At 56.1% G+C, this 24,569-nt stretch overlaps 1 protein-coding gene across 12 annotated transcripts in view; it reads left to right on the top strand.

Annotated features, from left to right (window-relative positions):
- Arap1 (ArfGAP with RhoGAP domain, ankyrin repeat and PH domain 1) overlaps positions 1-14,846 on the top strand; it is a 59,017-nt gene extending 44,171 nt beyond the window's left edge. For 5 of the 12 annotated variants that reach the window (XM_021243225.2, XM_021243224.2, XM_004863290.4 and 2 more), the window contains 20 exons: positions 367-537; positions 2,212-2,347; positions 2,599-2,701; positions 3,493-3,688; positions 3,956-4,007; positions 4,101-4,264; positions 4,384-4,596; positions 4,907-5,012; positions 5,404-5,551; positions 5,640-5,726; positions 5,810-5,878; positions 6,158-6,275; positions 7,678-7,791; positions 8,027-8,172; positions 8,655-8,687; positions 11,205-11,287; positions 12,158-12,208; positions 12,389-12,452; positions 13,852-14,001; positions 14,229-14,846. In XM_021243225.2, the coding sequence (XP_021098884.1) occupies positions 367-537; positions 2,212-2,347; positions 2,599-2,701; positions 3,493-3,688; positions 3,956-4,007; positions 4,101-4,264; positions 4,384-4,596; positions 4,907-5,012; positions 5,404-5,551; positions 5,640-5,726; positions 5,810-5,878; positions 6,158-6,275; positions 7,678-7,791; positions 8,027-8,172; positions 8,655-8,687; positions 11,205-11,287; positions 12,158-12,208; positions 12,389-12,452; positions 13,852-14,001; positions 14,229-14,246 (2,222 nt within the window). In that variant the 3' untranslated portion in view covers positions 14,247-14,846. Of the gene's footprint in view, positions 1-366; positions 538-2,211; positions 2,348-2,598; positions 2,702-3,492; positions 3,689-3,955; positions 4,008-4,100; positions 4,265-4,383; positions 4,597-4,906; positions 5,013-5,403; positions 5,552-5,639; positions 5,727-5,809; positions 5,879-6,157; positions 6,276-6,358; positions 6,592-7,677; positions 7,792-8,026; positions 8,173-8,654; positions 8,688-11,204; positions 11,288-12,157; positions 12,209-12,388; positions 12,453-13,851; positions 14,002-14,228 lie in introns of those variants that run through there. The other 7 variants (XM_087211889.1, XM_087211890.1, XM_087211888.1 and 4 more) reach the window with 4 other exon arrangements.
- Positions 14,847-24,569: the final 9,723 nt, after the last annotated feature.

The following is a 24,569-nucleotide window of genomic DNA, read 5'->3' as shown; positions in this document are numbered from 1 at the left end:
GGGCAGAACTTCCCTCCCCCATTGTTGATCACAGAATAAGGCTGGAGCCAAGCCCCTTTGTTGGCTTCATGCTGTCTGGGACAAACCTCTCTAGGGATTGTTCAGAGTTGGCCCCAAACCTCCCTCATTCTAGTGTGCCTAGCCTTGCACCTCCAACAAGGAGCATGGGATGAGCTGGGAGTCAGGGAGGTACAGACATGGGGCTTGGCAAGGGCAGAGGTGGAGAAATGGCTTATGAAAAACCTACAAGGTAGGAGTAGGAGGCTGAGGGTGCCAATTAGGAACCTGAGGAGCCAGGGCTGGAACTTGAAAAAGAGACTGGTGCCCAACCCAGAAGGAATTAAGGTGGGGTACCCTCCTGGGCAGCCAGCATGCAGCCTCTCCCACCCCCTCACTCCAAAGATGTCCCTCGGCTGGACTCGATGAAGCCCTTCGAAAAGCACTACTCAGTTGTCCAGCCGACCGTGAGCCACAGTGGCTTCCTCTATAAGACTGCTTCCGCCAGCAAGCTGCTGCAGGACCGCCGGGCCCGGGAAGGTGAGTGTGGTGCCACACCCTGCCCCAGCCCATGGCACTCTGGCACTGCTCAGTGCCAGGGAAGCCAGGGCTGGCCAGGCTGGGGGACCCATGAGGAAGTCAAGGGGACTGTGGCAGAGCCACCTGAAAGGCTTCCTGGATGTGGTCTCTCGTACACAGTAGGTGCTTAATAGATGGGCTTACTGTGGTAAGGGTAAGACATGGCACTGCAGAGCAGGCCACTTGCTGCCAGAGTTTGCTTGAGATCAGAGAAGCCTGTCCTGAGCCCCTGATGGGCGTGGCCTTGTGCTTCATGATCTGGCTTTGAAGCCTATGGATGGTAGGAAGTTTGAGGAATGAACTTGAAGTTCCCTTCTTCTGATCTCTGCTTTCCATTCTGTTCCAGACTTGACTACACCGCAGAGTCCTTACTGTATCCCACCAGATCCCAGAGTTGGCTCTCCTATCCCTTACTCACCATCCTTCTCCCTGGCTCAGTACGCCCTGTTTTCTGGCCTCCTTGATGTTTGGTAGACATACCAGATTCACTCCCGCTTTGCACCGCCTGTTCCCTCTGCCCCAAATGCTTTCCCCAAATGTCTGTGTGGTCAGTCACTTCAGTAAGGCCTCTATTGAATGTCACTTCTGCAGAGATGCCCCCAGCCCCCTTATCCAAAACAATGCATCCCATCTCTCTCCCTCGATTCCCCTGTAGCCCTAGTGCCTGGGAAGTGCCCCGCACCCAGTGGGCACTTGGCACATGTCTGCAGAATGAAGGGGGACTGAGGCAGGTCTGGTGCTTGTGGAGGGAGCACATCCTCAGGCATAGGCTTGGGGACACCACACACTCAGAAGGTAGATGTCAGGCCCCGGTAAATGATAGGCTGCTATGGGAACACGGGCCACTGCACACTACATCCCTCAGCACTTCCGGCTTGAAGCCCCGTGATGAAGCCCTCCTGCTCCCAGAGGCTTCTTTCGAGCTGTCCTGTTCATGACTGCTCTGCCCTGGTCTACCTCCCTCTGTCTGATAATGTCATTTGTGTAACTGCCTGAGTCATCCTCTTTGTCCTGGGTGCCAGGAAGCTCTGAGGTACTGTGAAGCTCAGTGCTGTGAACTCTACACATCTGGATGGCCTTGACATTCTCTTCGTTCTACCTTTCCTATTTCAGATTACCATTTCCATTTCCTGTATGGGATCTTTCAGGGCTTCTCAGAGCCATTGTAGGAGGAAGCAGGATATAGAGTGATGGGTGCTTCTGGTAAAAGAGGGTGGCCATAAAAGGCTTCCTGAGGCCATCAGGCTGTGGGTAGAGGAAACTGAGTAAAAGCTGGGATTTGGCAGAGGTAGAGGAGCAGACCCAGTAGGACCTTGAATGCCAGGCTGAGGGGCACAGACTGTCCTGAGGATAAGGGGCAGCTATGGGATGTTTTGAGCAGAGGAAGGGGATGGAGACTGATCATAACTAGACCACTCTTGGTTCTCAGAGGAGGCCAGGAGACCAGTGAAGAGACACTGCAGAGGTCCGAGGGAGAGGAATCGGTGTGGGTTGTGCTGGCCGGTGGGGCTGCAGTGAGGAGAGTGAATTGGGAAACAGTTAGAAAGGAGGGGCTCTGCGGCAGGTAGGGGTGGGGGCTCAGGGAGGATTCAGAGGAGTTTTACAGGTGGGCTCCCTTGCCCAACTTCTCCCTAGAGTTCAGCCGGCGCTGGTGTGTCCTCAGTGATGGGGTCCTGAGCTACTACGAGAATGAGCGGACAGTGACACCCAATGGAGAGATTCGGGCCAATGAGATTGTGTGCCTGGCAGTGCCTCCTCCAGACTCTCATGGGTGAGCAACCATGGTCCAACTTCTCTGACTGGAGAGACAGGGAAATAGGCCCAGAGTGCCGCCGTAGGGTCACACAGCGAGCTGTGCAAGCACTGACTGAGGTCTCCTCAGGCTCTGGCCTCCACCACTCTTAGGGGGGTGTGTCCAGGCGGGGTCGGGGGGAATGACAAGGGCTGTGGGGAGCGGATGGAGGATGGTAGTGGGTGGGCAGGTGGGGTGAGGTGGGTGAGTCCTGGCCTGTGTATTTGCAGCTTTGAGCACACCTTTGAGGTGTACACAGAGGGAGAGCGGCTGTACCTGTTTGGGCTGGAGAGTGCAGAACTGGCTCGTGAGTGGGTCAAGTGCATTGCCAAGGTGGGCCTGGGTTGGCAGGGCAGGTGTCTGACAGGCAGGGTGGGACCTCCTGCCAGATCCTGTATGGAGCAAGGATGGGTGAAAAACAGTGATGCAGGCCAGGCCTCTGAGGCCTGACATAGTCTCTGCAGCCCTCTGGAGGGGAAATCTGGAGACTCCTAACACTGAGGAAGCGGGGATATGGGCCTTGCAGTCTTCTTCCATAAATGGCAGCCAGAGCCATCTTAAGATGGACAGTGCAGACTCCAGGGCGAGTGAGCTCCTTGTCCCTGGAGGTATGCAAGCAGAGGCTGGGGGGAAGAGGAAGGGAGGCTACAAAGGAGAACTCGACCTTGGGGACTAGGGCCAGGTGCCCTGTTGGGTTCCCTGTGCAGTGAGATCTTGTGACTCCTGTCACTCACTTGTTCATTGGCCAGTTGCTGTGGTTCTTGGGGATCACTGTTGGGAGTCCTGGGACCCAGATGGCCCAGTCTGAGTCCTGCCACTTGACTCCCTTCCACGGGGGAGACGTGTAGGGTCTAGACACAACAGTGTAGTCAGTGCTATAGCAGATGGCCAGAATGCTTTGGCACCATGGGTGTGCAGAGAAGGGACATTCTTCATGGTTCTGGGAAGGTCCAGCGGAGGGCACATCTGAGTGGATACTGCAGTTTGGTCATGGTGCTGGGTTCTATTCTGAGGAACAGAGGAGGGGGCAGCTGAGTAGGGAACCTCACAAACCGAGGCACTTGGAGTCCCAGGAAGGAGGTGCTATTGGCTGATACAGTCTTCCTGGTCGTCTCCCCCATCAGGCATTCATGCCTCCCCTAGCTGAGGACTTGCTGGCCCGGGACTTTGAGCGACTTGGGCGTCTACCATACAAAGCTGGCCTGAGCCTCCAGCGGGCCCAGGAGGGCTGGTTCGCTCTGACTGGCTCTGAGCTCCGTGCTGTCTTCCCAGAGGGACCCTGTGAAGAGCCACTGCAGCTCCGGAGACTGCAGGAACTTTGTGCGTGGACCTGGACCCAGACCCCAACCTCCAGGGCACCCTGTCTGAGCTCCCAGCCCCCAGCCCCTGCCTAGAAATCTGAACTGTATCCTAGCCTGGCCAGGAGCCAGCCTGACCTCCCTGTCTTCTCCTGCCCTTAGGGTGCATCTCAGTGACCTCATGGGTTTGTGGGTGGATCCTAGGGTGTGTGCCCAGAGAGCCCCAGGAGGGAGCAGGTTGGGGATCGTGAACAAGGTCTGGGCCTCACCCTGACTGACCCTTTTACAGCCGTTCAAGGGGAGAGTGAGAACCAGGTGCTGGTGCTGGTGGAGCGAAGGAGGTGAGTCCTAGCCTCCTGGAGGGGCTCTGAGTAGCTGGGCATTCTGACAAGCCTGGGAGAGGTGGAGCAGTGACTTGAATGTCCTTTGTGTAGGACACTGTACATCCAGGGGGAACGACGGCTAGACTTCATGGGTTGGCTGGGGGCCATTCAGAAAGCAGCAGCCAGCTTGGGGGACACCCTGTCTGAGCAGCAGCTTGGGGACTCAGACATCCCAGTGATTGTGTACCGCTGTGTGGACTACATCACGCAGTGCGGTGAGCCCCGCTTCTATGGCCCAGACCTCGCCCCTACTTCCCAGGCCCCACTCCTTGCAGAGAGACACTGAAGACCTAAGATCCTTTTGAGAGTAGCTGTGCACCCCGCCCCTTCCTAGGCCTGACCTCCGAGGGCATCTACCGCAAGTGTGGGCAGACATCAAAGACCCAACGGCTGCTGGAGAGTCTACGGCAGGATGCCCGTTCTGTGCACCTCAAGGAGGGTGAACAGAACGTTGACGATGTCTCCTCTGCACTCAAACGCTTTCTGCGGGACCTGCCAGATGGGCTCTTCACTCGTGCCCAGCGCCTAGCCTGGCTGGAGGCCTCAGGTGGGCCCTGCAGCCCATGCCCAGCCTTATCAACTTCTATCCCTTTGGTCCCCATCATGCACCTGGACTAGGCATGCTCCTGCAGACAGCCTCCAGGCCACCTTCCTCTCCTGCTTCTCATTCCTCTTTCACTGCGTACAGAGCCAGGGTCCCTTAGGGGTGGAGAATTCCTTATCCTTGCTGAGTATCTGGCCTGCTTGGACTTGGAGGGCACAGGGAGTATGGTCACCAGCATGACAGTCAGAGCAGCTGGGGTTGGGGGAGGCACAGGGAGGGAGGTTCTGACCTGTGACCCATCTCTCCCACCCAGAGATTGAGGATGTGGAGGAGAAGGTCTCCAGGTACCAAGAGCTCCTGGCGCATCTGCCCCCTGTCAACCGGGCCACAGTGAAGGCCCTTATCAGCCACCTGTACTGGTGAGGGGCGATACCGGTGCGGGGCTCTGGGGGGATGGGGCGGAGATTCTTCTTCTCCCATCCTGGTTGACTGCCCTCCCCCTGGGAACCAGGTAGGCCTTGTGGACTGAGAATGGACTAATCTCCATTGTTTGGTCTGTCATCTTACTTCCTGCAGGGTGGGAAAGTGGAGGATTTTTCAGTTTGTTGCCAGGGCACCTTGGCCGGATCTCCCAGCTTCCCAGCCCTGCTCCTCACCAGGACCCAAGACATGTCCCTTTGCTTAGGGGTGCACACTGACCATGACCTCCCTTGGCCCCACTCTAGTGGCCAGTCTTGGACCCGTCGGGAAGATGGGCTGGGAAGCTCTGGGCTGGACTCCTCACTCATGCGTCCTTCCTCCCCTCTCTAGTGTCCAGTGCTTCTCAGACACGAACCAGATGAACACACACAACCTGGCTATTGTGTTTGGGCCCACGCTCTTCCAGACAGATGGGCAGGACTACAAGGCTGGCCGGGTGGTGGAAGACCTCATTGGCCACTATGTGGTGGTGTTTAGTGTGCGTTCCCAGCCAATGGTCAGGGGAGGGCAGGGCTGAGCTCTCAGGTGGCAGTGACCTTTTCCCCCTTGCTCTCTCCCCTTCCCAGGTGGATGAGGAGGAGCTGAGGAAGCAGCGGGAGGAGGTCACTGCCATTGTGAAGATGCGAGTGGCTGGCACTGCCAGTGGGACCCAGGTGGAGGCTGGGCCTGGATAGGGGCTGGGCTGGTGGCAGGCACCTGCTCCCCAGACCTCCAGCTGAGCCTTGTCTCCCTGCAGCATGCTGGTGACTTCATCTGCACAGTCTATCTGGAAGAGAAGAAGGCAGAAAGTGAACAGCATGTCAAGGTGAGGGCTGGGGACCTAGAAGCCAAGAGGCCAGTAGTCAGGCTGGGCCAAGGGTGGGCCCAGATGGCCAGGGGAGCAGGGCTTCTGACCTATGGAGAGCCCAGATGGGACTGTGGCTGGTGCTGGGCATGTCTTTCCCCCTGCTCATCAGGACCCTCGGAGACACCCACTGCATCCAAGGACTCAGAACCTGAGAGGGATGGGTTTGGAATCCCATGAGAGGGTTTTGGCAGGACAGGGGCCAGGGTAGGCTGATCCACTTCTCTTTGGTCATCACAGATCCCAGCATCCATGACAGCTGAGGAACTTACCCTGGAGATCCTGGACCGCCGCAATGTGGGCATTAGGGAGAAGGACTATTGGACTTGCTTTGAGGTCAATGAGAAGGAGGAGGCCGGTGAGTGACCACCAGGACTGGTGTGAGGCAGGTGTGGTCTCATCTGGGCTGCAGCCCCAGTGTGTCCTCCTTTTCCCCTGCAGTGTGGGGACCATGGTGTGAAAGGGTTTTGGATGACAGCTGTGACTGTTGCACTGGTGAGAACTGTGGACTCTATCATGGTGGTGACAGACTGGCAGGGGTTGAGGTGATGGCTGTCATGTGGGAGATATGGACAGAGAAGGGGTAGATGGTGCCAGCCATCCATCCAGTCAGGATGATGTTTTCTCAGCAGTCAGTGAGAATGGTGTTGGTTGCAGAGGTGATGATGTTGAATTCAACAATGGAATTGCGGGGTGACACCATTCTTGGTGGTATAGGGCACAGTGAGTGGTGATGACTGTGCAGGCTGGTTAGCTTAGTGGTGGTAGCAGTGCCATAGATGCGGATGATTGTGATGCTGTTGTGGTTGGCTGTGGTAGTAAAGGGGGGTGATCAAGGCCTTTTAGGGTGAAGGGTGGTCTTGGTATCGGTGGAGGTGAGGGGTGATTTGGATGGATGAAGGTTTATTTGTTTTACTGTTGTTGAGTGGTAGGCACTGGGCTGAGGAGCCAGACACACCGTTCCTACCCTCGTGGGGGTCAGTCTGGTGAGGGATGGAGACACTGATTCTAAGATCACACCAAGAAAGAAACAGCACCAACGCTGTTAGCTGCTATGAAGGAAAGGCCCATGGTGTCACCAGAGCTTATGAAGGGTCTCTGGCCTAAGGCCTGAGCCAAATGTGGAGGAAGAGTAAGAGTTACCTGATGAAGATGGGGGAAAAGTGTTCCTGGGAAGCAAAAGCAGCATGGGAAAAGCCCTGGCACAGGCAGAGGCCCAGCTGTCCCCAGGAGAGGAGGCCAGTGGGGAGGGTGCAGCACAGGGTGGGGCTGCGCAGGGTCTGACAGCAGTGCAGGGCTATCAAAGGGTTAGAGATGGTGCTGTGAGATTGCTGCTGCTGGGTGGGGAGAGGTGGGCTGAGGGAAGTGAGAACACACGCCAGAGACCATTTTGAAGGTCCAGTAGTTGTCCAAGGAGAAGCCAGACAGGGTGGGGCAGTGGAGAGGGCCAGGCAGGGATCTATGCACAGAAGGTGGAGGGAGCAGGGGAGTGCTTCTGGCTTGGGCTGCATGGCCTCCGACACTGCTGTTGTTTGCATTGATGGGGACACTCTGGCATGATCACTGACTTGGATTTGCTCATAGTCAGGTGTGTTGACCCGGAAGTGGTTGTGGGAAGGGTGGTCACATTGGTGGTGTGTTGTGGTGCTAGTGGATGATGGGAGTGGATCTTACATGTGTAGGTGATGTATGCCATGTGTTGGCCCTTGGTGGTATCAGGTCATTTGGTCCCAGTGACAATGTGTGTGACCTCTCCCCAGAACGCCCGCTGCATTTTGGAGAGAAGGTGTTGCCTATCCTGCATGGGCTGGGCACAGACAGCCACCTGGTGGTGAAGAAGCACCAGTCCATGGAGGCCATGCTGCTGTACCTGGGTAGGTGACGCCTGCAGCGAGGGCGGCAGGCTGGGTGGGTCTCTCTATCAGTCCAGAGCCAGGGTGGGACCTGGTGACATTAGTTAGGAGCAGGTCAGTCAGAGGGCACCAGGTGGGCTGGCCTCTATGGAGCTGGAGCAGGATGAGGCAGTTCCTTCACCTGGGCACCCTGCCCTGAGGCATCTTGGTCTGTGGGCGGGTGGCACAGCCCATGCTTACTCCAGTCCTCCCCCAGCCAGCCGTGTGGGTGACACCAAACATGGTATGATGAAGTTTCGTGAAGACCGAAGCCTCCTGGGTCTGGGGCTTCCCTCAGGCGGCTTCCACGATCGCTACTTCATCCTCAACAGCAGCTGTCTGCGGCTCTACAAGGAGGTCCGGGTAAGTGGCCCCGTGGGTCTTGTCCCATGATGGGCACCTACATCTGTGCTCAGACACCCATGCACCAACATTCCCCCTTGGTCTGCAAGTGGGAGTGTCTGCATTGTGGGGTCTCAGGATGGCACAGCGGTGGGGAAGAGCTGTAGACTTCTGTGGCCCTCGGTGGCCTTGTAGCCATAGTAGGCCCTGGTATCTGGATGCAGTCACATCACTACACATCATCACAGCACACACAAGAACATGCTACATGGTGACAGCCCCGAGTTGAGGCCATGCCTGCCTTGCCACTTCCCAGGTCAAATCCCTCCAGCACATTCTCCATGCCCGCACTGTCCACAGGCCAGGTGTCCTCCCATGTCAGACTTCATTTTGGCCTCCTGACTCCTGCACATAATGCCACGTGCCCACCCACCACTGCACACACTGTCCTGGCTCCAGACCTGGGCCGACTTCTTCCATAACCCTGATCCTCTATCAAACAGAGCCAGAGGCCGTGGAGCGGGGCCCCTGAGACTGTGAGTAGCTATGGGACAACTGCCAGCTGCCTTACACCACTTGGGGGCCAGGCGAGCCGGGCGGGAGCATGAGGAACAGAGCTCCTAGATCTCTCCAGGCATGGTTCCCTGTCCCTCCACCCTATGACCTGTGGGCTAAGCCCCTTCATTCCTGACCTTGTCCAGGGTCCTTTCTCCAAGATAAGACCCTCTCGGGGTAATACTCTACAATTTTCCATAGGGCTCAGTGTAGAAATTAAGGATCCAGTCATGGAGAACCCAAAGCTTGAATTAGGGTTCTGATCCTCATCTCCCATTTCCCCCCTTTCCAACTCTGGAAGTCAAGGGCTATCAGAATATCCTTGCTGCTGCCTGATCTTATAGTGCCAGGGTGGACAAGAGAGGCTTATGGGGTACCCTCTGCAGCCTCCCTGGCTGGGTGCCCAACTTTCTTTTGCACAATCCTGGGAGAAAGGAGCTCATCCATCCCTCCCTCAGGGCTGCCCTATTCCTGGTGGGTTACTTCTGTCTGGAGGAAGGCTCTTGCTCAGCTTTAGCTGAGAATCTGCCTCCCATGAGCCCCTGCAGGTCCCATGGAGTGTAGATATCCTGTGGAGATGGGCAGCAGGCATGGTGCCAAGCCAGCGGCTGGCCTGAGCTCTCATTGCTGCCCCACCAGCATCTGTAACTTCTTCTGCCCGTTGCATCTCCTGAAGGCATCTGGACAGGCCTGGCTGCCTGAAAAGAGCAGAGTGGATGGATCAGGACCCTCACCTCCTTCTCTTTGCATGATACACATTTCTTCCTGCAGCCTTGCCTCCTGGGGGATGCTTCTTCTCTTTGCCTCCCTGTATGACCTCATCTGCATTTCTGAGCCTCTCTGCTCCTCCAGTCAGTCCACCAAGGTTCTGGGATGTTATCTCCTTTGCTGTATCTCCTGCCCTGACTTGGTTTACTCCTTATTACTGCTGGTTCTTTTCCCCTCCCTCCCAGCCTGACTTCTTCCAGGCCCATGCCTGTTTTCCATTCCTTCAGCCCAGTTTTCCCCACATCCTTCCTCTGTCACACCCAGACAGAGGCTGCATTCTCCTTGCCAGCACTGTGATCTCCTCTACAGCACATCTCAGTCTTCTGTTCCACCACAGTGTCTCCCAGCCTGCAGGCTGAGTTCTTCAGTGCTCCTGACCAGGCTTCTCCACGTTTGTGCACAGGTGTCTTCCTCACTGTGTTCTCTCCACACTTTGTTTCTCCCATATCCACAACTTGATCTCCCTTCCCACTGCCCAGCTTCCTCCTGGCCTGCAGCTCCATTCACCCTATGTCTGCAGCCTGGTTTGTTCTGGGCTCTGTTGGGCACAGGATGATTGTCAGGTCAGGTACTATACATAGAGGACATGGGGCACTCTCACCAGGCCCTTGGTCATTAGGAACTCGCTGAAAAGTCCCTGTTCAGACCTTCCTAAATCACAAGCCCTATGACAGGATAGAACATCCCTCCAGTCCCTAAGCAGTCCATCCTTTTGTGATAACAGGAAAGTTTACCAACTCTAAAACTTGCCAGCTCCCCTAGCCCTCCCCTCCTGTTCTTTTTGCTTCTGCTGGTGTACCATGCCTGGAGGGGCTGGGGGCAATGGTGGGGAACAAGGTGGACGCGGCTCAGTCTTGGACCCCTAGCTTTGGTTGTAAGTGAATCTCCCTCCTCTGCCATCTCTCCTGATGCCCTTGCTGGCTCCAGGGGTGCCTGGTAAGGGGAGGGGTCTGAGCAAATGGCCCTCAGAGCAGGAGAAAGGCTCCAGCCAACCTGCCTCTTCCCTGGGTGCCATTGCTGCCATTCCTCTGCCTCCAAGCCAGCCTGCTCCTTCTAAGCCTAGACCCATGTGCAGAGGCGGGGCCAGAGGGGAGCATGTCAGTGTCCTGGCACCCCTCCCCAGTACATTGGTCTCTTGCTTCCTGATCTAGGCCATCGGGATGTTCTCCCTCTGGTCTGTTGAACAGAAGTGTGCTTCAGCTTGAGTTGTTAGCTTTGTCATGGAACCAGAGGGCTAGTAACAGCTGGCCTCAAGCCTTCTCTCACACAGTCAACCCTGGAGCCTCATGGGGCTGGGAGGGGAGAACAGTGAATAATTGAGACAAATGTAGACATAAGCAGCTGCCTGAAGCACTCAGATGGCACCTACCTATTCCAACTGGGTGCCGGAGGATACCGGGCAGCTTCTCCCTCCTTGCACCATCTGACCCAGGCTGATGCTATGAGTTGATTCTCTAGTTTGCAGGGCATCAGGCTGGGGCTGGGATTCTCTGCCAGCTGGGCCAGCTGTGTCAGGGACTGAGAGTTGACTGTCTGATGCTGCTGCAGGGATGGAGGCTGGGGCTGAGGGCTGGCCTGGGAGGGCTTTGTCAGGAGGCTTCCTGGAGGAGGTGCCCTATGCTGGGGTTCAGAGGGCTGGGGAGTAGAAGAGGGCAGTGTCCAGGTGGGAGAACTGCTCTGTCCCTGCCCTGACTGACTGAAGTGCCCTCTTCTCCCCTTCCTTGCCCCAGAGTCACCGGCCTGAGAAGGAATGGCCTGTCAAGAGTCTGAAAGTCTACCTCGGTGTAAAGAAGAAACTCCGACCACCCACCTGGTGAGCCAGGACTGGGGAGAGACCTGCGGTTGGGGCCTGCAGGGCTCAGAACTGATGGGGAGACACAGCCAGGGCCTTCAAACTTGACAGGGATCTCTGCAGTAGTTCTGACATTTCAGTCCCCTTGACCAGCAGCATCACCTGCATGCACCTTAGAAACACAAATTTACAGGTGCCACTCTGGGCATCCCGAGTCCTGGATTCTGGGGGAGAGGCCCAGACTGGGTGTTAATTAATTAACAAAGGAACACTGATGCTCATGTTTGAGAACCACTGGCCTGGGTTAGAATCCTGTCACTGACCATCTCTGGGGTCTTTCTGTGCCTCAGCGCCCATGCTTGTGTAATAGGGATAATACTCACACATCAGTTTCCAGGGGTGACTGTACTTGGCAGGTGTTGAAAAGTGCTGCATGCCAGTCTTCCCCATTGCTCACCCAAATCCCCAGACTTGGTTTTCTGACTTTCTCTTTGGCTGCTGTCTACACCTGGCTGTCTCTGGGTCTAGGGCAGGCCTGGGCTGGGATATCGGTACTTTTTTTTTGTTTTTTCTTCCCTCCCTCCTTCCCTCGCTCTTCTGCCCTTCCTCCCTTGCTTATTTCCTTTCTTTTTTTCTGTGTGTGGTTGTGGGGATGGAACCTGGGGCCTTGTACACGCCAGGCAAGCACAGTACCACCAAGCTACATCCCCAGGCCAGGCCTGGGGTGGTGGTTGGGGATCCGAGGTCCTGGGAGGTGGCGGGTGCTGAGAGAGGCAGAGCCTGTGGCTTTTGTGTGCCCAGCTTGTGAGAAGGCCTCAGGCTTTGCCCCAACTGTCCTGGGAACTGGTGCAGGCTGACAAGCGATCCCACTCCTTTGCCCCTCCTCTGTAGCTGGGGCTTCACGGTGGTGCATGAGACAGAGAAGCATGAGAAGCAGCAGTGGTGAGCAGGGGCCCTGTCCTGAGACCCAGGCTGGAGGGGCAGCAGCACAGGGCCCTTGAGTGGGTCTCCACTCCCTGCCCAGCTGTACCCTGCTGGGAGACCCTGGGCTGGGGAGATGGGCAGGATGTCCCCACCTCAGCCAGGCCTTTAGCAGGGTCCAGACCTCTGCCCTCCCTGCAGGTACCTTTGCTGTGACACACAAATGGAGCTTCGGGAGTGGTTTGCCACCTTCCTCTTTGTGCAGGTACTGTGGGGCGGCTGAGGTCCCGGAGGCCCTATTGTGGGGAATGGATGTGCTTGCTTCACTATCTAGGCCATTCACTGCTTCGAGGAGATTTTGAGTTGCTTTTAATTCACTCGCCTGTGTGTTCAGTGAGCCCTTCCTTCCTAGTGCCTGTGCAGTCCTGGTGCTCCCCGTATAGGAAGGGACAGAGACTCGGAAGTGACCTGTTATACTCTAATCCCTTAGTACTATGGTGACAGGAGGAGGCCAGAGGCCCTAACCTGGTGGTGTGAGCTGAGAGCGGGATGGCACCAAGGAAAGAAAGGGTGTGATGGGAGCTGAGTGCCCGAGCGTGGAGGGAGCTCACCGGCAGAAGGAACAGTGTGTGCCACGGCCTGGAGATGCAAAAGACAAGTACCACTGTCCAGTGGGGTGTAAAGGAAAAAGCCAGAAGGGCCAGAAGTAAGCTCTGGAAAGGAGGTCAGGAGCACAATCTCAGCCTTGAAAAGGCCAGGCAAGGTGGTGTACACTTGTAATCCAGAACTCCAGGAGGCTGAGGCAGGAAGACTGCAAGTTCAAGGCTGGCCTGGGCGGATTAATGACTGAGTGAGACACTCTCAAAATTTAAAAAAGGCTGGGGATGTAGCTCAGTGCAAAGGCCCTGGAGTCAACCCCTAGTACCATGAAAAGAGAAAGAAAGAAAGGGAAGGCTGAATGCAAAAAACTGAACTTGACTCAGTAGGCCATGGGAGACTTTCAAGCAAGAGAGAGCAGTGTGCAGATTTGAGTCAGAGAGAGCTCACTGTGGATGGGGTGTGCAGGGGAGAAGGAGCTGAAAGGCGAAGCCTGCCCATGAGGAGGGCAGTGATTTGGCTGCCTTTGTGGCCTAGACAGGATCAGGGTGGTGATGATCCCTGAGCCAGAGCAGGGCCAGAGGCTAGTTAGACTCAGAACAGATGAATTAGAGCACAGAGTTGTACTGGAGAGCTCAGAATTATTTAGGGAAAAGAGAGAGAAAACTACCAGAGCCCTGGGGTTTCTTTTCCTCCAGCTGCATTCTTTTTGACCCTGAGTTTCCTGGAAGTCAATGTCTAAAGGAAAAGAGGGTGAATTCTGTAGTTGGTGGTTCCTGATGAGAGGAACTGCAGCCGTATTCCTCTTGGAGAAATGTTTTCGTGGTGCTGCATTCTTGGAGAAGTTTGTGGATCCGGAGATGGGAGTTGTTGAGAAACATAACTAGCTGTGTTTTCCCAGGGATGCAATCATCTGCTAACAGCTGCTTCTCATATCGGCTGGGATCAAAGCTGAGGGTGTTACCTCTGATTTTAGCCAGAGGCTTTTCTGGGAAGGGTAGGCGGATCCAGAGCTGTATCTTCAGGAGCTGAGGCGTGACCCAGTCACTCTCTCTCCTCCTCCCCAGCATGATGGCCTGGTGTGGCCCTCAGAGCCCTCTCGTGTGTCCCGGGCAGTGCCTGAGGTCCGGCTGGGTAGCGTGTCACTGATCCCCCTGCGTGGCAGTGAAAATGAAATGCGCCGGAGCGTGGCAGCTTTCACTTCGGACCCGCTTTCTGTGAGTGGCTGTCATTCCTAGGGCAGAAGGCCGGGGACCTGACCTCCCACCCCCCTACTCAGGCTCTGAGTGCCCTCCAGCCCCCTCCTCCATCCTTAGTGGCTTCACAGAGCTTCTCCTGCCCCTGGTGACCCCACTTGCTGAAACCTTTGTGACCACGCTCCACTGATGGTGGTCCTCTGGCTATTGCAAAGCTAATGAAAGCTGGCCTTCTGGTGTCCCTACAGGTCCTTCGCAATGTCTGAGCACTGGAGCCAGCCTGGCTCTGGGTCTTTGCTGCTGTGACCGTGACCAACCGTGACCGACTGTGACCGGGAAGCCTTCCTGTTCAGACACCCTCATGCCCTGCGTGCCTGGTGTGAGCCAGCAGGGGGGCACATGAGGAAGCCGCACCCCACATCCCGCATCCTGACTGCAGCATGGGGCTCTCTGGCTGGGGTTGGGGGGCAGCAGGGCAGCCCCTCCTGGTACTCCAGGTGCACAGCTGCCCCCCCCCTCCCGCTGCCCCAGGCTGGCCTGGTTACCCCAGGGTCACTCACCCTGAGTTTGTGGGCTTGGAGAGGTGGACACAAGCTCTGGAAGACATCATTCTTCTAGAGGCTGGAGGCCTTGGGGTCCCGCTGGAAGGGAGCCCACCCCCTGCCACAAAGGCCAGAGCAGCAAAAAGCAGGGGTTCTAAAGGAGCGTTCAGCTGAGTGGGAAGGGAGCTCTTCGGGACTGAGAGCTAGACTTTGGGGGACTTCAGGCCCCTTCCAGTCTGGGCTGGCTGGGAGGGCCCAGGCTGCCTGGTGCCCCTTCCTCACTTTGGGGTCTTTTTGATAATATAAATATATCTGTGTATTTTACCCTGTGGTGCTGAGGCCTGTGACTGGTTGAGGGCATTGGGTGTCCTGAGTGGGTCAGGAAGCCCAGAGGTGAGTGCGTAGTGGCCAAAGCTAGAGCCTGAATTTTCTTTTGACCTGAACTGTTCAGACACTCTCCCCCGCCTCAGGCAGAGGCTCAGCCTGGCTCCTTGCCATCCCCATTGTATCACTGGGCAGCCCAGCTGGGGAGTCCCTGATCCAGGCCAGGTCCGACCCCAGCTGAGCCTGAGCCCTTGTCCCTGCTGTAGTCTGAGCCAGGTTTTGGGTGCCAGTGACTCAAGATAACCCCTCAGCAGCTTCTGCTAGAGACACAAGGCCACAGATTCACAGAAGCTTTAGGAAGGAGAACTTCAGGTCACTTTGCTCCTTGTGCACACCCCTTCAGAGGTGGGATGGGTCTTGCACCAGGGACAAGCAGACAAGGCCTTGAGCACCGAAGGAGATAATGGGACAGATTGGGACGCTCTGGGAAGGTGCCAGACATCATATTCCTACCTCTCCTAGAGCCCCATTGCCACCTGCTCCTCAGGGCCCCGCTGGGCAGACCTGCTGACCTTCTGTCCTCTGCCTTGGCAGAACCAGAAGAAGGGGCCACTCCTCTAACCCAGCTCATTGGGGAGGCCTGGGTGCTGGTGGGGACATCAGGGATCTGGACTCCAGGTTCCTTGTCCTTATATGTGCCAGGAGACTGGAACAGGTTCCATGAACCCTACTGGCTGGTTTCACAGGTTGGGGCCAAGTCCTTTGAGTCTCCCAACTCTTGTCTTGCCCTAGATGGGCTACTCATGGAGACTGGTGGATCGAATGCCTGACTATTCCATCTCTAGCATGGACACGGCGGATGGATCCCCTTGTCCAAGTGCTCAGGGGCTGGGATTCTTCCCTGGATCCACTTAACTTTGATGCCCAGAGAGTGGGTGGAACTGGGGGTGCCCGCTGCAGCAGCTGCATTTGGCCACTGGGGGGCAGCCATGGATCGCTCATCATTGCTGTCTTGGACCAGTCTGGAGGACCTCAGTGTGGTCACCCTGTTGAGGCTTTGCTGTGCTGGAAGGTGGAGCAGTTTCCAGCCTTGCCTTCCGCTCCAGGCTTGTGATGTTCTGGAAGGCAGAACAATACAAGAATGTCCACGGGGCTCCTGGGCTCCAGGATCTGGGAGGAGGAGGAGGGAACAGCCATTCACCAAGAGCCTGATGAGTCAGAGCCGCTGCTTTAAGCACTGTCTACTCTTGGAGGGTAGGGAGGTGTCTGTGCCAAGACCACACAGCTTTTCTGAGTTATACCTGAGTACCATGTCCACTGCCACGTTGGAGGGGTCTCCTGTTTCCTTTCCAATTCCAGCAGCTGTCTGAGGTGGCCCATGTGCTCCCTAAGGAAGGAGACCTGGATGGGCAGGTGTCCAGGACAGCAAGGGTGCTTTCTGGGTGCGGGGGGTGGGGGGGTGGCTACACCCCAACAGGAGCCTTTGGGGCCAAAGTCGTAATGGAACATGCCAGTGACCACAGTGTTGGAAGCTTTGCTGGTCCTTGTCAAAAAGACTCCTAAAAACAGGGCCTTTGGGGACCCTGGGTGGTTTGTGCACATATTATTTGGGGTTTGGGGGTCGGGACAGATGAGAAGCCCAGAGCTCAGGTTAGGAGGCTGCTCTTGGAGGAATGTGATTGGGGGTGAGGGTGGGAGGGAGGTCAGGGCTTTGAAGGCCAATGCAAATTCAGGCCTAAGCCCAGAGAGACCACAGGGAGCTCGGTATGGAGGGCTCAGGAGTGGAGAGGAAGCCGAGGCAGGAGAGGTATGAAGGGCTTGGAGAGTTGAGATGTCTGCTTTCTCCTACCTCCTTCTAGCTCAGCCTTCCACTTGGCAAAGTGTCCAGCAACTAGGCTTCAGGAGACCCCTGGGCTCACAGGAAATGAGTGAGCCAGAGGAGGAGAGGGCTAGGCCCTACCTCCACTCCCCTCCGCCTGAGCTCAGGGATGGGGTTGGGCTGGAGCTAACGCCTTCTTCTCTGGCCCCAGGCTCGAGTTGCCCCCAACCCCCTGCTCACAACCTGCTGTCTTGAAACAGCAAGGGTATGGATGCCAACAGCCCGACTCACCGGCTGTGTGGTTTTGGTCAAGTGACAGGTCTCTGATCCTCGGTGTTTTCATGTATACTTTGGAGATATTAATAGTAGCTGCCTCCTAGTGGGTTCTGGGGAGGATTATGTGAGCTGATCAGTGTGAAGTACCTAGCATTGTCCCTTACTAATCCTCTTTCCAAATATATCTGGGGAGACTCGGTGTGTTTTCATTCAGCCAGCACTTACTGATAACCTATGGTGTACAGAACGCATGGGTGGGGGGCAGATGAGTAAGTGGTGTGGGAGGGAGAGAGCCCTTATGGAGGCCGGAGATAGCAAGGAAGATTTCATGGAGGACAGGAGCCCGGGACAGGCAGTGTCCCTGTAGGTGGAGCTGAGATGAAGACATCTCCAGGAGAGGGAGTGGTGTGACACAGGCAAGGCCATGTGACTTGCTGTGAGGCCTGTTGTGGCTGGAGCCTAGTACCCCAGGGGCACTGCAGGGCCTTTCCTCTGTGCCTCCACCCTGCCTCTGAAATATGACCACAGCCCAGTCAAATGGGACCCTTGGGCTCTTTTTCCCCCACCGGAAAAAGGCATAGTTCCTGTTTACTTAGCCAGTGCTGTGACCTAAGTGACCCAGGGCCTGCTCTGGGGACTCTTCCCTCCCCCATTCACACAGGTACAACTGGCCCGAACCTCCCCACCTCTCCAATGATTACCGCCTTCAGGAAGCTCTTCCGGATTGCCCTTCCAGTTCAGTGTAAAGTGTTCGCTTCAGGTCGGGCGTGTGTGTGTGTGTGTGTGTGTGTGTGTGTGTGTGTGTGTGTGTGTGTGTGTGTGTGTACACGTGTGCAGGGCAAGCCACTTGGACCCAGCTAGGAACTGGCCCAGGAGGATCTGTAAGGAGCAGTGCCTCTGGTCAGCCCGGGCTGGCCTAGCCCTGGCCTGTCCCCTCTCCCGCGCCACTTTCAAGCTGTGGAAATTTCCGCACTTTCTCTGCCCTGGTTTCAGCCCCTGCTGCTGTATTTATCACCCTGGAGACACAGTGACAGAGGCGCACACATGCCACACATACACTCATGCTCTGCATGCACGTGCCTGCATACCTCAGCCTGCCTGTACTTCCAGATCTGCAAGTGCAACGCGCACACACACACACACACACACACACACACACACGGCACGTGGAGGAACACCCACACATGAGTGCTGTCTAGGAAAATTGCTGCCCCGCCTCCTGTTGCTCCCCCGCCTCCTGTTGCTGCTCTCCACTCTGCCCACCACCACCCACTTCCAAACACTGAGACCAAAGAGAGGCTGGACGGTGCCTCCCACCCCTTGTCAGCTGGGAGCCACTTCCCCCTTGGTGGCTATAGTGTGTGCTCCCTCTCCCCAGCCCTCCCTGCCTTCTTTACCACCTTTCTGCACCCTCTGTCTTCCCTCCACCTAAGTCACTCAGTCCTTTTTGTTATTCTTGACACTAAAGTGTCCTGCCCCGTCTTCTGAGGGTCTCAGGCTGTGGACCTCACAGGCTGAAGGAAGCAGAGGGACAGGCCAGGCAAGGGGTTTGGGGGCCTGAATCTCTATCACTATCACCATCTCTGTCACTATCCCTCCTCTTGGGTGAGGGGAGGGGCTGTGTGCATGGCACCATGGAGACCAGCGTCATGGTAACATAGTCCACAGTCCGGGTGGGCACAGTCTTCCTCCTCCTCCAGGGTTGAGGCGCCTATAGGAGGAGCTGCCAGGAGGCCTGGAGGAGGTGGGCCTTGTGTTGGTGCCCACCACTAGCTGCCACACCTGCCCCCAGCCTGTACCGCCCCATGATGCTGCACATAGGCCAACTCATACTGTGCTCTCCAGTGCTGTAAGCCACTAATCCTAGGTGGGCAGAGGTCCTCTCCCAAACAGGAGCAACAGAGCTGGGGGCCCAGGAAGCGGGGGTTGCTGGAGTCCTGCAGCACTTGAGGGGGATGGAAGGGGTGGGGCTCAGTGGCCAAACTCTCACCTTTCAGACCTCAGTTCTTTGACCTGGTCACCTGCCTTCCACCCAGCTCAGCAATCACTAGGGGCCAAGAGGTCAGTCTGTCAGTTCCAGTACCTGGGAAGTCTCCATCCTGTCCTTGCTGTTGGCAGCAATGATGATGGTGCAAAGGACAATGCTAGTAAGTCAGAGAGCACTCACCACCTACTGTGCTAAGGCTTTGGATGTGTCAGCCCACCTCATTCTTAGAGACCTGTCAGGAAGGTGACCAGTAAGTAGCTAGTCAGACCAGCATCGCAGGTCCTTCCCAGGTGGGACAGACAGGCTCAGCCTTCATGCATGGAGCCCACCCTGGTAGGTGCTCTTGATGAATGGTGAACTTTCTTCAGGTCTGTTTTTCTTGCTGGAGAGAGTTCGTGGGAGAAGATCTGGGGCACGATCTGGTCTAACCTGAGGGTTTCCAGAAACCAGAGGGTTGTTTTTCTAAGAAGATAGGAAATAGGGCCTTCCTCCTGTGGTTAGACCCAGGAAAGCTCTTTTCTTACAGACCAGCAATGCAGAGACTAGCTACCCATTCCCAGGTCCTTTGAGTCTAGTCTGCTGCCCAGGCTGGAGCCTAGGGATGGAGGGGATGAGACCCCTGCTCCTCAAATTGCCTCCCAACCTTGATGGAATTATCACGTTGCAGCTGACTTACGTAATCATTCAAATATAGCAGCTGCCTTTATCCCGGAATCACACCCCCTCCATCCCCCCTCAGGTGCGGAAAGTTGAGGGGAAAAAGGTAGATCAGGGCTGAGTAGGACGCTCGTGTCTCCCAGCAAGGAGGATCCTAGTGTGCTGGATTGAAGGGTGGTGGTGAGGGAGCTGGGCCTTGGTCCCTAAGGAGAATAAAACCTTCCAGAATACGAAGCCACAAGGGTCACTTCTGCCCTGACCCATCCCTGCTGAAATTCCACACTGTGTATGTGGGGATCCCCTCCCCAGGGTCACAAGCCTTTCCTGGGTCTCTGTCCCAACTGGGGAGGTAAGTGAGGGAGAGGTGGAGAATTGTGGGGAAAAGGGGAGTTTGGGCTGTCCTATGCCGAGCCCTGTCCTTTACTCACTTTGTGACCTGGTGCATCTCTGCCCTCAGTTTCCCTGTCTGCACAATGAGGGATCGAACCCTACTGGCTGTAGCATCTTCTCCTTCAGTCATACTCCTGGAGATGCTATCAACCTTAGGCAGAAGGCACCCAGAGTCAGGTCCAACTCCATTCTAGGCTGACTTCCTTCTTTTCTCTGCCCATCCCAAATCTACTCAAGCTTCCTGAGCCTGAGTGGCACATTCCACCCGTGGGATAGGGTAGACAGGAAGAGTCACTGGCTTTTGGGCTGAGGGCTGAGCAGCCTTGAGCTGCCTCTCTCCTGACTTGACATCTGTCCTGCTGCCTTATCCCTCTGCCCAGTAATGGAGAGGTCATAGGACAACTTTCACTGATCTTGGAACCTGAAGCTGGCCCATAACTCCTCCACCCTGGGTTCTGGGTGCCCAAAGCCACTTTCCTGAGGTGTGGAAGAAGCTGTTTAGTGGTGGTGGTAGTCTTTGGTTTCCTTGCCAGCAAAGCAAAGGCTTTGTCATCCATGGGATGATAGGGTCCATGCCTAGTGTAGGAACACAGGGAACTAAGCCAAGCTCTTCCCAAGGACATGGTGCTCTTCCTCAGTCATCAGAGCTACAGGTAGCAGCTTCCTGGCTATGGAAGAAGGGGAGAAGCACTGAGTGGCTCCCTGAAATCCCCGCTCCACCAATCCTCCTGATTCTGGGTTCCTGATGACAAGACTCAAGTGTGGGTTATTCTGGTCCCCAGCCAGAGGGGGTCATCAGGGTGCTAAGGCAAACCTCTGTGAAATCCATGTTCCTCCAATTACCAGCCTTTCCCCAGAGGACTGAGAGCTGCTTCACACTGCATCTTCAGCCTGTCCTGGGGCTGGGGGGATGGGCACAGAGCAGGCCACCAGGGCCTTCCCCCTGCACACACCCCCATCCAGGCCTTACTCCTGTGTGATCCCAGGGTGAGATATGATGTGCACTTCTGTCCTTCCTGCTGACTCCTCTATCAGAATTTCTCCCTTGTACCTGTTGAGGCTGCCCAAGGGTAGGGGCTGAGCTGAATAGGACATTGGCCTAACCTTGAGGAAAACAGTAGAAAAAAATGAGATGAACCTGAGCAGAGGGGTGAGGTAATGGGACAGATGGCAAGTTAAGGATAGGAGAGGCAGCCAAAGGCTGCTCAACCCCTCAGCTCCGATCCTGTGGGAGGTGGGCAGGGTGTGTGTTCAACTCGGTGAGGGAGGGTGGGCTAGGACTTAGAATGGGCAGAGAAAAGGAAGAGGAGGGGAAATCAGGCCAGGGAGAAGCACACTATAAAATCTAGGGCAAGGGAAGGATGAATGTGTGCTTAGGGACCAGACCCTGCTCCACCTGGAACAGAGGACGGAGATGTCTGCCAGGGCCACATCATGAAGACCTCAGGCGCCAGGCTGAGGAGCTTGGCTTTGATCCTATGGGCACTGGGGAGCCACGTGAAGGCTTTGAAGAGGTGCTGCATGATCTGTTGGTTGTCTCAGGAAGCTGCCATTGGGTGCAGGGTGAACGTCAAATAGAGGAGCTGAACTGGGCTGGGGCTGGGGAATGACCAGGGGAAGAGGGAGGAAGCAGAGGATGGGGGCTGGAGGAAGCAGGCTGACGTGAGAGAATCCACAGACCTTCCGTCAGACTTGACACAGAAACGGAGGGGAGGGAGACCTGGGGGTCAGGAGTTTGCTGGTAGCTCTGAAACAAGCGTGTGTTGGGTGTGGAATATTTGAGTGTGAGGGGATGTTCCCAGAGGAGATGTCCAGGAGGCAGCCCGGAGCAGACCTGGAGTTCCAGGCAGGGCCAGCCTGGGCAACACGCCGAGCTGTTGGTGTGCTGGGGGGTGGCTCCCTGCGTGGGCGTGGGGAGAATGAGGAGAGACGGGCCTGTGCTCCTGTGAGGAGCATACGGATTGAGGGGGCGAAGATAGGATGAGCCAGGGAGGGAGACAGAGGAGGGGCCGTCTGGAAGGTGGGAGGGAAACAGCCGCACAGAAGGGGGCGCGGGCGGCGCTGAGAAGTCGCCTTCTCGGGTAGCTTCTCGAGGAGGTAGCTGGAGCCTACGGAGCCTGCAGTCCTCCCAAGGCAGTGGGGGCAGCGCAGAGCCAATTCCAGAACTGCACCCTCCCATCACTTTGGGCAACCACGCCGCTTCCCACTGCGGCCTGTCTTACTCCTTTCTGTCTTGCCCTAACTGGCAACAAATGGTGTCTGCGGACCTGTGGGCGGGGTCAGGGCCCGAGAACGCAGCGCACCGCTCAGCACCTCGGACAGCGGACACCGGGGCGACCGCCGGGGCCTTAGGGGCTGGCTGGAAGAGGGAGAATAGTCTTGGGGGGGTCTCCAGCTCCCTCCCCTTTCCACACCTCAGCCATCCTGGCACTACCCTGCAGGAGTTCCTACCCCAACACGGGGCCGTCACTCCCCTGGCTCCCCCAGTTCTACTTCCTCAGTGGAGACAAGGGACAACTATTTACTGGAACTTTAGAGACAACCCCCAAAACCTCACAATCTTTTGAGCTTGGATTTGTGACCCTATCATATTTCAGATAACAAAAACTAACTGGAGTTCAGAAATGTGAAATAATTTGTCTAGGTAGAAGGCAGAGCTGGGATTTGAATCCCACCTGCCTGGATCTAAATCCTGGAATCCCCTTTGGACCTTGAGTCCCGGACCTTGACCTTGTTCCTGCAGACCTTGTGTTTGTGGGGTCTGGTGAGGCATTGGAATGGGAAGGGGACTCTCTTGCCCCTGAAATTTCTCAGGATAAAGCCACCACTATGGTTTCCAGGGTGCAGAAGGGGGTTGAGGGGCCAGGTGAGGCCATGTAGTTGCACCTGCACCCACCCACACTCAGGAGGTGGCTTCCTTTGAATTCTTCTGACTCAGCTTCTTACTGCAGGCTTCCTGGCCCAAAAGTGGGTTCTCTAGGTGTGAAGGGGAGCTGTAGACCAGTACTGGCCTTAGTCCAGACCCTGGACATCATCCCAGCAGGCAGGAATAGAGCAGCGAGGTCCCAGGAATGGGTTAGGCCAAGAAACAAGACCCAAGTTTTGGGCTGGCTCCACTGGTTCAGACCCAATCTGACCCTTGTTCCCTATGAGTAAGACAGATGTCTGCCCAGAGCTTTCAGAGGTCTTCCGTTCTGCCTTCTGGAGCCTCCATGGGAAGCAAAGGCCACCTCACATTTTCTTCCCTGCACTTTCTAGACTACAAGACAGTTGCTTTTCACAGCACTCAGCAGGACAGGCCTCCTGCGTAGGTTGGGTCACTCCTGTCCATCTCCCTCCACAACACCCCCATGGCCTTCAGCATGGGTCAGGTTTCTATCAGTCTCAGGAGCTTCTCTGCCTGGAGCCTATTGTGTGGGTGGGGGGCATTTTCTCCCTGGCTCAGGGAGATGGGGGTCACTGGTGAGGGTCATTTGCTTAGCTCTTTCTCCCCTGGAATATACCCTCTTCTGCTTATAGTAGTCCAGCTCAGAACCTGTCCTCCAGAAATGCTTGCCAACCCCTCTAGCTGGGTCAGAGGCCCCCTCTGGTCTCCAGAGGCATGGGCGGTTCCCTCTGTCACAGTCTACACATCTTCCCTCCCCCAACCCAGCCTGAGTGCTTCTCTAGGGCGAGGGACATTTGAGCCCTGTCTGATGAGGCTGGCGAGTACTAGTGCTTGGATGTGTGACTGGATTACTGGTGGAGCCAAGGCTCCATCCCTTCTCCTGCCTCAAAGTGTGGAGCTTTTTCCACCTGCATATAACGGGAGCTCTGCTGAAACAACTCTTGTCACATTGCCTAAATTGCCCCATTCCACTGGGCTAAACTTTGTTCTGAGGAGTGTCCTCTGGGGCCCAGGCAGGGGTACAGCAGCCTCCCCAGACCTATAGCCAGAAGCAGTGAACACTCTTAATAAAAGTTCTTGCTTAGGCTTCAGCTCCACAGTATCCCAACTAAGCAGAGCCACCAAGAGGTGGTCTCTATGATAAGGTTCTGAGTCCAAAGACTTCAAGCAAAAGTCCCCCAAGTCAGCTACGCACCATCTCCATGATACAACCAGGTGGGAGAACCCAGAGGGTGGCACACAGTTCTGCATGAAGTCTGGCCCTCTCTGACTTCTAGAGAGCACAGGTGTGTCCCCCACCCTGAAGGACCCTGGTGGGGCAGCAGAAGGTCTGGGTCATGTCCACCTGCCCCTTGAGTCCCCAGCCCCGTCCCTTCTCATGATTGTAAGTCATTCATCCTCACTTCTCTCTGTCTCTCCCTCCCTCTATTTCAGCCTCTGTGTGTTTACTCCATGCCTCTCTGATCTCTGTATTTCTATCTTGATTTCTCCAATCCTCTGATCCCTCTCTTCTCTCCTTAATCATGTATTTCCCTCCTGTCTCTGCTTATCTCTCAGTCTCTCTGTCTATGTGTGTCTTTTTCCTCCCTCCAGTCAGTCTCTCTCCACGCCTCCCTCCCTCTCTCCCTCTCTGTCTGGGCCTCTCTCTGTTCCTCCTCCCTCCTCCCTCCCCCTTCTGCATTATCAGACCTGCTCCTGCCTCCTCCT

The sequence above is a fragment of the Heterocephalus glaber genome, unplaced genomic scaffold (genome assembly GCF_053883595.1).
Source record: "Heterocephalus glaber isolate CG9 unplaced genomic scaffold, H.glaber_assembly_v1.0 deba00001428, whole genome shotgun sequence".
Classification (NCBI taxonomy): Eukaryota; Metazoa; Chordata; class Mammalia; order Rodentia; family Bathyergidae; genus Heterocephalus; species Heterocephalus glaber.
This window is presented reverse-complemented; position numbering and strand designations above follow the sequence as displayed.